This window comes from Ciona robusta, chromosome 13 (genome assembly GCF_009617815.1).
Source record: "Ciona robusta chromosome 13, ASM961781v2".
NCBI lineage: Eukaryota > Metazoa > Chordata > Ascidiacea > Phlebobranchia > Cionidae > Ciona > Ciona robusta.
This window is the reverse complement of record NC_143247.1, coordinates 2,136,988-2,150,512: the sequence shown is the minus strand read 5'-3', so window position 1 is coordinate 2,150,512 and position 13,525 is coordinate 2,136,988. Positions and strand designations below refer to the sequence as shown.

Genomic DNA, 13,525 nt, shown 5'->3' with positions numbered 1-13,525 from the left:
AAAGGCGTGACCGTTACCCCCTACAGACGATAGTGTGGTAAGATGGATACCGTTAGCACTTAAAACCCATATTTTCTGATCATGTTTTAAACAGTTAACAACACTTTTTAGCGTCGTGAGGATACGGTTAAATACTTTTGTTAATATTCTTTGTTTACTACCAGACGGGACGATAAAAAAGAATAAAAATACGGACAATCTTATCCCAACTTACTAAAAAACGTTGTTTTAAAAGCGCTACAAATTTGGCATTTTTAGGATCTATATACTGTACTGTGGGGTAGATGGGACACCTTTAGTACATAATGTCCAAATATTCTGATCGTGTTTTAAACAATTAACAACAGTCTATGGAAGTAGTGATAATATAGTTTTAAAAATTTTTGAATGTTTTTATGTTTACTAATAAATGGGACGAGAAAATAAATTTAAAAGCTATCCCATCTTTCCCCACCCTACTATGCTACTTTTGCTTATTCTGCTTTTTTAAATTGGAATTATTCTATTTAACTAACACTACAACAGTTTTGAGCTCTATTTTTCTACTTAACTTAACTACTAAACTAATTCTAACTAGTAAAATTTGTCTTTGTATATCTCATTAGTTTTTAAACTAGTAGCCTTTTCTGTAAAAGTGAGGTCCTATCGCGTTTAAAGTGACTTGTGATTTTGGAATATATTTGCCCAATATTCAACTTTACTTAAAAACGTGACTGACTTCTTTCCTGTAGGATTTAGCTTGATACGAATCAGCGCCCAAGGACAAACACAGAAAACCTGCAAAAACAGGCTACGAAAGTTTTGACGCAAAACAGAAAACCATTTAATAAAATTTCATAGAATGGCCTTCGGCGATTTTGACCTAATAAATTCTTCCAATTAAACGGCCAATTTGTTTAGATTAACATTTACATTGGCATTTAAACGTCAATTCATCGAAAATGATCGCAACGTTTTAAAGTTAGCCTATATCCAATTAATCTATCCAATTATAAAGGTCATGTTTTTGTCGCTATTGTAACAAAAGTTTTTAACTGCTTCTATGTTACGGTAACATAATAATGTATATATAAAGCAGTTTTGTGCCAAACAAAGTTAAGTGCGAAAAATTAAAAAGCTAATTTACTGCAAGATTGTTATATTTAAGTTGTTTTACATTTATAAAAACTTTATTTGTCTCTTCGATTACGGTAGCGAAAATTTTAAACTATTTTAAACGAAAATACAGCAGGATATAGCGACAAAACAACAGTTGTTAAACGCCTACAAAGGAAAAATATTTACATTTAATTGGAAGAAAATAAGCGTGTACACTAAACAAACGAGCCATTTATGTTTAATTGATACAGTTTTCTGAGGGCTGTTCAATTTGCCAATACATTTAGTGTATTTTAAATGCTCAAAAATTATGCTTTAGTTTTAAACTGTCGTTGCTACGTTATTGCACATAAATGTTTAAATTGGCGAGGACATTTAAGATATAGTACACATGCTGCATAAATTACTATTGTGATGTAATAGTGCCGTTGGGTACGATGGATTCTAATCATGTGTTAACAATTAACAACGCCCTTTTAGAGTCGTGAGGATACGGTTACATAATTTTGTAAATATTCTTTGTTTACTGGCAAATGTGACGAGAAAAAATTACGTATGAAATAAAGTTTTATCCCCGCATGGCGGGGCAACGACAGTCGTTATAACACGGATGTTCTATTTTATACAACTCGTGCCAGCTTACGAGCTGTACCAAATTGTACCTTTGTGGGTGATTGTTTTATGCGTGCCTATACACTTTACAAAAACAGCAAAATTTTGATCGAAACTTTGCTTTTAGTACCGAAAATCATGGTATATTCTTAAGCCTACGTCAGTTTCGATATAGTTATAAATAGTATTAGGGAATAACGCTATTTCGCTTGTAGCTATGCCGTGTAGTCAGTTAACTTTTTGTTGAAACAGTAAGTGTGTATTAGCTGTAATACACATTGTTATATTACGTTTTGAGCATAAGGCGAATGAATGTAACTTATTTATCCTTGCGTGGCGGGCAATGACAGTTGTTATAACACGGGTGTTCTATTTTACATACCTCATGCCTGCTTTTAAGTCATGAATGAATGAATGTAACTTATTTATCCTCGCGTGGCAGGGCAACGACAGTCGTTATAACATCTGTTTCATACACCTTGTGCCTGCTTACGAGTTACCACGTGTGTAACTTTGTGGGTGATTGTTGTTTCTGAATAGCTGATAATTTGTACGACCCATTAGTGACCACTTGGTTGAAGTAATTGCCGTTAAGTGTCTTGCCCAAAGACACACACACACAAACATAATTGTACCCGCATCGAGCCTCGAACTTATACCCTACTACTACAATACGTAAACTAACAACTACAACAACAAAATCACCTTCAAAGCAACATCTTTTTATTTCAAACAGTTTTAAAACAAATTTGAAATATATTCAATCTATTCCAAGTAAAAAAATTAAGTCATTTTTAATTTAAAATTTTATTTTTTTAAATGAAATTTTTAATCCAGTGTAATAGCTTAAAAACGTCAGTATAATATCCAGGGTAGTAATATGTTATGCCATGTAAACTGTAGTTTTGTCCGCAACCCCAGCCCCAGCTGACAATTCCAATCTGAACCCACATACTGGTTCTTGTTTCTGGATCATATACCTAAATGAATGAATGAATGAATGAATGAATGAATGAATGAATGTAACTTACTTTATCCTCGCGTGGCAAAAAACGACCGTTATCACAGCTTACAAGTTAGCATGCATGTTACTTTGTGAGTGATTTTTTGGGGTTGATTTATTTTTATATATGGCTGATAATTTGGACAACCCATTAGTGACCACTGGGTTGAAGCAATTGCCGTGTCTTGCCCAAGGACACATATACTCACAATGGTAGCAGCGTCGAGCCTTGAACCCATTACCTCTAGGTTACAGGCAGACGCGCTAACCACTATGCCACGGCGCCGGACTATGTCTAAAATATTATGACGGATTTTAGGTTTCTTTATTTTTATATATTAAAAAATGTTTTGATTTATAGGTTTTTTATTTATCATAGGGTATATAGTAGGGTGGGGGTAAATGCGACGCCTTTTTATTCTATTTTTTCGTCCCATTTGATAGTTAACAAAGAACATTCAAAGAAATGAAAAAAAGGAATCCTAACGACTCCTATAGACCGCTGTTAATTGTTTAAAACACGATCAGGATATTTAGATATTATGTGCTAAAGGTGTCCCGATTTGCCCCACCCTAGTGGTCATTAATGGCTTGTCAAAATTGTCAGTCATACAGAAATAAGTCACCAACAAAATACCATAAATACGTGGTAACTCATAAGCGGGCACGAGGTGTATGAAACAGAACACGTGTGATGTTATAACAACTGTCATTGCCCCGCCACACAAGAATATATAACCACTATCGTTACCCTGCCAAGGGGAGAAAAAATACATTACATTGATTTACCCCAAAAAATCTAGGATTTAATTTGAATAAAAGACTGCCGATGTCACTTATGCGAAACATATTTTTTTTTACCAATTGGTTGGACTTGATTTTTGTCTGTTACGTTTTCGTAGCATCAGATCCTTACTGTATTTCTTTACACAAGAATCGTTCAACTCTATGAGCACCAGATCAGGGTCAAATTCGCGGATTTTATTATAGTTAAAAGCTTACCTGGCGTACTATAGGACCTCCGCTGTCCCCTTGACACGCATCGACTACCAAATCTGGTGTATTATGCGCCCCTATAGCACATAACATGCGTGTGGTGTAAGTTTGGATATTGTTCATTCTTGTAGTAGCAGCAATACATCTAAGTTATATGAATGAGTAAATGGTGTTACTTGTTTATTCTTGTGTGGCGAGGCAATGACAGTTGTTATAACACGGGTGTTCTGTTTCATACACCTCGTGCTTGCTTTTTCTGTTTGGCTGATATTCACACAACCCATTAGTGACCACAGGGTTGAAGCAATTATCTTTACGTGTCTTGCCCAAGGACACAGACGCCCACAATGGTAGCAGCGTCGAGCCTTAAACCCTTCCCCTCTAAGCTGGAGACAGGTGCGCTAACCGTAGTGCCTCGGCACGTAAATCAATGCCTTGGCCCGTAAACCAGTGCCGCAGCCATAAACCAGTGCCACAGCGCGTAAACCAGTGCCACGGCACGTAAACCAGTGCCACAGCATCTAAACAATATGCCATGGCACCAAATTTACCTGGCATCAGCTTCTAGTTTCAAAATTCCTTGCTTAAGGTACAAAGCAGGTCTGACTTGCGCCATAGAACCTGGTCGTCTTTCGTTTTCGTGTCCAAATCCAGTTACAACAGCAAGATTTTGTGACCTGCTTTTATCTCTAAGCCAGTTGCCTGTTAAAATATAGTAGGAATGAATTTTTTTTTACGTGGTGGGGTAATGATAGTTGTTATAACACGGGTGTTCTGTTTCATACACCTAAATTCAAGTATGGCAGTTAAACCCAAAATACAGTATAATTCAACTCATATCGTTAAAATACACGCAACAAAACTACTTGAGTAAAATATCAAATAAAAGCGTGGCTGCCAAACCTATACAGTTACATAAGAGATAACACATAAACTGGCATACGGTGTATGAAACAGAACACCTGCGTTATAACGACTGTCTTAAAAAAAAGTTACATTAAATTACATAAATTTATATATTACATAATTTTTTAAATACCTTCAATTCTGCACGTTTGGTTCACATTTTCTAAACCGGTTAAAACTGGTCCAGACACGACTTTTCTCAAAAACTCTGGCACGCCATTAGGATAGCATGGAAGACAAACTGGACGTACATATTCAGTATAATTCACCCAACCAAAACTATTCGGAACATTAATCCAACGGTCCCCTCTTTGTTGTTTTTCTTGCCCAAGTTGGATCTTAAATAAAAATGAAAAAATGATAACGTTTTTGATGTGTTTATATTTTTTTTTTTAAGTTGTTTTAAATTTTTATTTTAAAGTAGGGTGGGGAAAGATGGGACAACTTTTCATTCCGGTTTTTTTCACGTCCCATTTCGTAGTGAACAAAGAACTTTCAAAGAATTATAAAACCGTATCCTCATGACTCCCATAGACCGTTGTTAATTGTTTAAAACACAATCAGGATATTATGTGCTAAATGTCCCATCTTACCCCACCCTAGTGGGCGTAGTAGAGTAATGACAATCGTTAAAACACGGGTGTTCTGTTTCATACACCTCATGCCCGTTTAAGAGTATATGTAACTTTGTAGGTGATTGCCTTTTATGTATGGCTGATAATTTAGACAACCCATTAGTGACTACTGGGTTGAAGCAATTGAGTGTCTTGCCCAAGGACACATACGCCCACAATGGTAATTTAATTTAAAAAAATAAAAAATTTCTACTTACTAAAGCAATATCATAATCATAAGTGTCAAAATCAAAATCAGGGTGAATTATGACTCTTGCTGGCTGGAAAATTTTAACAACTGAAGGTAGTCGGTCAGAAGGAGCTCTAGGTCTTTTATACAACCCTGTGTTATAAAATAAATATAATTTAATTTATTTTTATCTTCTCAAAAATAATAACAATTTTTTTTTCGCTTTAAAGCGATATCGTAGATTAATATATTTAAAGAATGAAGAGACGGAAATCAACAGCAAAATGACAGTTGTTAAAACACGCTATGGATAAAAGGTGTTGAAATGAGAGCCAGTTAAAAAGCGTGGCTGTTGAACCAAAAAGATAATCATATATTCTAATAGCAGTATAAGTACAGTATTTAAAAAATAAAAAGTTTTTATAATCTCGGGGCAATGACAGTCGTTATAACACAGGTGTTCTGTTTCATACACCTCATGCCTGCTTACGAGTTACCATGTAGGTAACTTTTTTAACTGGAAATTGGGACAGAAAATTAGCAACTTCTGGGTTGAAGCTATTATGTGATCTGTCATATAAAGTTACATATAAGGTAACTTGTAAGCGGGTACGAGGCGTATGAAACAGAACACCCATGTATAACGAATGTCGTTGCCCCTCTACGCGGGGCTAAACAAGCTACACTCATATTTTAAAAGCGGGCACGAGGTGTATGAAACAGAACACCTGTGCTATAACGACTATCATTACCCCGCCACACCAGAAAAAATAAATGACATTTTTTTTACCTAAAGTCACCAGAATTGAGTAAACTAGATCGTCAAAAGCTATATCATTGAAGAGATGGGCAGCAGTGATGACCCAACGATTATTTACCAGTGTTCCCCCTCCCAGCAACCCACGAGCGCCATATGTCTAAAATTAATAATTTGACAGTGAGCATGAGGTGTATAAGAAGACACCCATGCTGTAACTCAACAGTGAGCATGAGATGTATGAATACACCATGTGTGTCTGGTGTATAAGAAGACACTCATGTTATAACTCGACAGTGTACATTGTCACAATACCAATATATATATATAATATACATATATAGAATACAAATACCTTTGAAACTTTTGCAAGGTGTTTTGTAACTGTACCCTGCCAAGGCCAGGACCTGTCGAGAGCTCTACGACCTCCTAAAACGCGTCCAACTTGTGCTCTAGATGTTATACTACTAATATCGCCAGACTGCCCACACTTGCTATAATCTGCAAAAAATGTTTTTAATGTATTTTACTGTGGGGTAAGATGGGATAAATATTTGGACCATCTTACCCCAACCTACTTTTATTTTGTTGAAATTTATTTTGGAATAATGGATAGTTTCGTGGGGTAAGATGAAATACACAATTCTGGCATAAATCCTAGGTCCCATGACATGCCTCACTGTAGGACCCCATCCATAAATAAAAAAATGTAATTTGACAAAAACTTTAATTGACCTATTTGGGCATCTGTCACTTGGTCCAGTAGTTTTTGCAGTGAATAAAAATCAGAAATTTTTACAAAATTTTCCACTTTATTATTTGCAAGACCCAAAAGTTCGTCATAAGCAGTGTTGCCAGCAACTAAAGTTGAAGAGCAATCCTTGCATGATGTGACACTGTAAAACTGAAAAATGTGCAACACTGGTAAATGAATGAATGTAACATATTTATTCTCGCATGGTCGGGCAACAACAGTCGTTATATAACACAGGTGTTCTGTTTCATACACCTTGTGTCCCCTTACGAGTTACCATGTATATAACTTTATGGGTGATAGTTTTTTTTAAATATGGCTGACAATTTAGGCAACCCATTAGTGACCACTGGGTTGAAGCAATTGCCGTTAAGTGTCTTGCCAAAAAACACATACGCCCACAATGGTAGCAATTTCAAGCGTTTACACAATTCATATATATGTTGTTGTTGCCAGGTGTATGTATTGTATGTGCTTTTGAATTTTGTCCACCTATATAAAAAAGCATTGTTATATACATATACCTCTGGAGGATTTTCAACAAACTCTATTAGTATACGTCTCACGGCAGTAGTAGGGTCCAGGCCTTCATTATGTCTTCCTATAAACAAAATTAAGATATAAATTGTAACGGCGAATGCAATTTTACAAGTTTTTTTGTTTTTAAAATATATGGCTGACTATTTAGACAACCCATTAGTGACCACTGGATTGGAGCAATTGCCGTTAAGTATGTTGCCCAAGGACACATACACCTACAATGGTAGCAGCGACAAGCCTTGAACCCATAACCTCTGGGTTACAAGCAGGCGCGATAACCACTATTTTTATATACATATGAACATAAACAAATATATATACCACATTTCATTATTAATATTTGTGACATAGCAACAAAATAACAGTTGTTAAAACACATGTAAAAAAACATATTTATGATTATTAAAAAAAAAAGTGTGTTCGCTACACCATAAAATATGCCCCACCATCTGTTAGAAAAAAGCAGTGTCGTTTTCTTTCCCTTCTTCCGTCATCTCTGTATGAAACTCCCATCATTTCTTTGACTAATCTTATTGCAGCAACAGTATGAGTTCCAAATCTGATACGAACGCGAATATTTTCTGGAATAGAAAGTACCTCATGCTCACTGTCGAGTTAAAATTAGAGCAGGCATTTGCGCTTAATTTGTACACCTCATGCTCACTGTTAAGTTATAACATGAGTGTCTTCTTATACACCAGACACACATGGTATATTCATACACCTCATGCTCACTGTCAAGTTATAACATGAGTGTCTTTTTATACACCAGACACACATGGTATATTCATACACCTCATGCTCACTGTCAAGTTATAACATTACCGTCTTTTCATACACCAGACACACATGGTGTATTCATACACCTCATGCTCACTGTTAAGTTATAACATTACCGTCTTTTCATACACCAGACACACATGGTGAATTCATACACCTCATGCTCACTGTTGAGTTATAACATGAGTGTCTTCTTATACACCAGACACACATGGTATATTCATACACCTCATGCTCACTGTTAAGTTATAACATGAGTGTCTTTTTATACACCAGACACACATGGTGAATTCATACATCTCATGCTCACTGTTAAGTTATAAAATGAGTGTCTTTTTATACACCAGACACACATGGTGAATTCATACACCTCATGCCCACTGTCGAGTTACAAATAATTTATACCCACCCAAATCCAAAGACACATTTCTGAGCAGTTGTATAACGGTTTCTGGTGTAGGCTGGTCATTTCTAGCGTCCAATATGATTTCTGGCTCTGAAGCAAACACTACAATACCATATTCAATTGCTCCAGTAGCATTTGCTGATAACTATAAAAAAAAATAATTTAAAAAAGTTTTTAATGCATCTAATTAAAAAAAATTATATATATATATAAAATCATTTTTTTAAATCTTTTTTTGGCAGGGTAATGATAGTTGTTATAACATAGGTGTTTTGTTTCATACACCTCGTGCCCGCTTACAGGTTACCACGTATGTAACTTTGTGGGTGTTTTTTTTCTGTATGGCCGACAATTTAAGTGACCACTGGGTTGAAGCAATTGCCGTTAAGTGTCTTGCCCAAAGACACATTCGCCCACAATGATAGCAGCGACGAGCCTTAAACCCATTACCTATAATCTAGAGGCAGGCGCGCTAACCACTTTGCCACGGCGCGAACAAAATAAAATATAAAAATACCTGCAAAAAATCGAATAAAATACTGTTTCTTACCCTTTCTACTAGTTTTTCAGCAAACATAATACAATTTTTAATATCATCTGCAGAAATGCTTCTCGAAAGGTCAATTACAAAATATATTTCATGGCCAGCGCTGTGGCCCGCAGAAATAAATCTCCCAACATTGGGCCCAACCACAGTAGCTCTAATACGTTGCGTGTTTCGAGACAACATCGAAATTACGTCATTCGAGGTGTCTGGGTATCTAGGATCTAAAAAAAGTTTTTTTACACTTGTGTGGTGGGGGAATGACGGTCGTTATAACACGGGTGTTCCGTTTCATACACCTCGTGCCTGCTTACGAGTTACCACATATGTTACTTTGTGGGATTATTTTTCTGGATTTTTTTATGTATGGCTGACAATTTAGACAATCAATTAATGACCACTAGGTTGGAGCAATTGCCTTTAAGTACAATAGACTCATAAATAAATCTTAGTAGCAAAAAACTGACCTACGCAAAACGGTGCGCCGTCGCCGTTCCACTGCAGAAAATACAAACACTCTTGCTGTCTTTTACCAATTAAAGAATATCCTTGGTCACAAACATATTCCACTATGCTGCCAACAACATAATTGCCAGTACTGCGCAAGTAACCATGTATCGGTACACCGGGGTGGGGACAATGAGTGTTGTCATCTAAAAAGAAGAAAATATTTTTGCTTTTGTAAATTTTTTTTGTTATAACATGGGCGTTCTGTTTTTTTCATATACTTCATGCTTCTGAATGAATTAGTGTAACTTGTTTATACTAGCGTGGCAGGGTAATGATAGTTGTTATGACATGGGTGTTCTGTTTCATACACTTCATACCCGCTAACAAGTTACCACATATATATGTGCTAGAAAATTTCATAAAAAAAAGATATCATAATTTTTTTTTATATTTTTAAAGTTACCTGTGTGCCGATTGTCACAAACAGTAGGCACGCCACTCCATCGGCCATTATTTTGACAACTCCTAACACGTGATCCTATACGTCTATATGATCCACAGTCAAAAGTAAACTCATGACCAACAAAATAGGGGCCTGGTACCCAATTCAAAATATGGCCGCCGGTGTGTTCTATTGAGGGCAAAGGATCTCCACATGTTACCTCTATAATATAATATCGAGTCTGAATGAATGAATGTAACTTGTTTATTATGCTAGGGGGTAATGATAGTCATTATAACATGGGTGTTCTGTTTTATAGATCTTGTGCCAGCTTGAATAAATGAATGAATGAATGTAATGTAACTTACTTTATCTTCGCGCGGCCAGAAAATGTCAGTCGTTATAACACGGGTGTTCTGTTTCATAGACCTAGCGTCAGCTTACGAGTTACCACATACGTCATTTATTTATCCTCACGTGGCAGGGCAATGACAGTCGTTATAACAAGGGTGTTCTGTTTCACACACCTCCAAAAATATAACTGGTATATGTCTTACAATTTATTAAGATTATAAAACCTAACAATTTTGGTATGTAAAAATCCTGCTAAAAAAAATTTTAAGTTTTAACTTACTTGTGCAAGTAGGAGAAGTTCCATCCCAAGTGCCAGCACCTGTGCATCTCCTAGCATAGCTTCCACTTGATCTGTAGAAGCCACTATCGCAGATGTAGTTTGCTACACGACCTAACCCTTCTCCTGTGTACTGTAGTGTCGCATTTCTCACTTGAGGGGCTTCACCACAGTTTATAACTGAAAAATAAAAATGAAAACTAAAGTAAATGAATTTTTTATTCTCGGGTGGCAATGACAGTCGCTATAGCCTATGACACTGGTGTTCCGTTTACAGCAAGAAAATAAAAAAATGGAATGAATGTAATTTATTTATCCTCGCGTGGCAATGACAGTTGTTATAACGTGTTGTATCTACAGCTTAAAAACTGAACAGAAATGAATTAATGCAACTTTTTTTATCCTTGCGTGGCAGGAACAGTCGTTATAACATACATGTTTTGTCTATAGCTAAAAAATAATGAACGTAACTTATTTATCTAGGGAAATGACAGTCTTTATAACACTGATGTTCTGTCTACAGCTATAAAAAAACACACAAGAAATGAATGAGTGTAACTTGTTTATCCTCACGTGCTGGAAAATGACAGTCCTTATAACACGGGTGTTTTGTTTCATACATCTCGTGCCTGCTTACAAGTTGCCACTTACGTAATTACCTATGTAATGTTCAACAACAACAAACAAAACTGCATTTTAACAATGCAACCCCAGATTTAAAACTCCATCCCCCAAAAAAACATAATAAAAAATATTACATATATATATCTTTACAAAAAAAAGTCATTAAACAACAGAAATTATTTATTAAAAAAAAAATTGTTTTTAGAAATTTTTTTGTTTAATCTTTTTGTAAAAAAAAAAAAAAACGTGACATTTATGGTTCTAACCTGGGTTAACACATGTACGCCCACAGTTACCATCACATAGGCATTGCAGACCAGATGAGCAGTCTTCATTTGTAACGCAGTTTTGACTACAAGATGTTCCGCTTATACTAGATGTTGGACAAGAAACTAAAAATGGAAAAAATGATATTTTGGCAGGGGCATGGGGTGTATGAATACATCATTTGTGTCTGGTGTGGAAGAAGACAAACATGTTATAACATGACAGTGAACATGAGGTGTATGAATACATCATGTACGTCAGATATAACTTGACTGGCATTACGTGATATTGCCATACGAATTCCGTCTGTAGGACTCGCACCAAATTTCGCGGGGATTGGCGGCGCCTATTCCCGCCGAAAAGCGGAAAAAACGTCGATGTCAATACGCACACATCATACACGTCTCGTTTATAAGAAGACACCCATATTGTATATAAAATATAAGGAAAAGTCAATAAGCAATTTACGTGCACATATAGAAGTGCCTGTCCATCCCCTTCTACCATGGCACATATGGTTACCATCTTGTACTAATGTAAAGCCTGCATCGCATATATATCTTGCACGGTCATTGTAACGGTATGGGCCGCTTAACAGTGCAGTTTCGCCAATTCTGGACTTTTCGGTATGACGAGCATTATCAATTCGTGGCGGTTCGTCACAGAAATTGTCTGTAAAAATTAGAATAATTGAATGTAACTTTTTATTATTCTTTACGTAGCAATGACATTCGTTATATGACGATTGGCATGTGTGGTAACTTGTAAGCTGGCACGAGGTGTGTAAAACAGAACACCCGTGTTACAACGTCGGCCAGGTGAAAAAATGAATGAATGTTACTTGTTTATCCACGCGTGAACGGAAAACAACAGTCGTTATATCACGGGTGTTCTGTTTCATACACTTCGTGCCAGCTTACGAGTTACCACGTATGTTACTTTGTGGGTGATTATTTTGGGAGAATTTTACTTTTTTTATGCGTGGCTGACAATTTAAACAACCCATGAGTGACCACTGAGTTGGAGAAATTGCCGTTAAGTGTTTTGCCTAAAGACACATACGCTCACAACGGAACTTACCAGTTTTAATACACGAATACCCGCATTCGTGGTCACAGAGACAGACTTTCCGATTTCTGCAACGGTTATCTCCTGGTGTACACCTTTTTCTGCATGGCCTATTAATTTCTCTCGCTGCTGTAATGTTCCGATTTTGGCAGCTGCCTAAGTATATATAGTACTGTTGGGTAAGACGGATATACCGTTAGCGCATAATACTTAATATTTTCTATTTGTTTTTTTGAACAATTAACAACGCTTTTTTAGAGTCGTTGGGATACGGTTATATAATTCTGTAAATACTCTTTGTTTACTAACAAATGTTTACTATCGTAGTAGGGTGAGGGGGATGGGACATCTTTAGCTCATAATATCTAAATATCCTGATCGTGTTTTAAGCAATTACTAACGGTCAATGGGAGTCGTAAGGATACGGTTTTATAATTCTTTAAATGTTCTTTGTTTACTACTAAATGGGATGAGAAAATAGAATTAAGAAGTATCCCGTCTTCCCCCACCCTACTGTATAGTTTAAACAAGTTTTAAATACAAACGTATGACATATACGTCTTACTGTCTTTGTACGTAAAAGTACATATGCCTTACCTTGTACGACCACAAACACAACAAAACTGCATAGAAAAACTAGTCCTGTTTTCATAGTAAATATAGTATGCAGGTTATACTAGTAAATCCGGTATTAAAACGTTGAACGCTTAATAATCTGTTCGTGGCACGAACGCGAAACTTGTACATTTTGCGCCCGAAGCAATTTTCGCTGAATTATTATGAAAACAAGTCAAAATATGCCGTTTGACTTTTGTAACAAAATACGTTCATTATAGGTGGCAG

At 36.1% G+C, this 13,525-nt stretch overlaps 1 protein-coding gene across 1 annotated transcript; it reads right to left on the bottom strand.

The window, feature by feature from the left end:
* Nucleotides 1–2,411: 2,411 nt before the first annotated feature.
* On the bottom strand, nucleotides 2,412–13,437 carry LOC149725739 (complement factor B-like). Its single transcript, XM_089890997.1, has 19 exons — nucleotides 13,280–13,437; nucleotides 12,695–12,838; nucleotides 12,083–12,286; nucleotides 11,614–11,739; nucleotides 10,727–10,903; nucleotides 10,114–10,314; nucleotides 9,668–9,853; nucleotides 9,207–9,424; nucleotides 8,660–8,801; nucleotides 7,917–8,051; nucleotides 7,455–7,531; nucleotides 6,912–7,080; nucleotides 6,532–6,677; nucleotides 6,210–6,336; nucleotides 5,448–5,572; nucleotides 4,749–4,953; nucleotides 4,261–4,411; nucleotides 3,716–3,854; nucleotides 2,412–2,690 (listed from the first exon to the last, which is right to left on the bottom strand). Exons 1-19 carry the CDS (start codon nucleotides 13,332–13,334, stop codon nucleotides 2,526–2,528), a joined length of 2,892 nt encoding a protein of 963 aa, XP_089747123.1. The 5' UTR covers nucleotides 13,335–13,437; the 3' UTR covers nucleotides 2,412–2,525.
* Nucleotides 13,438–13,525: the final 88 nt, after the last annotated feature.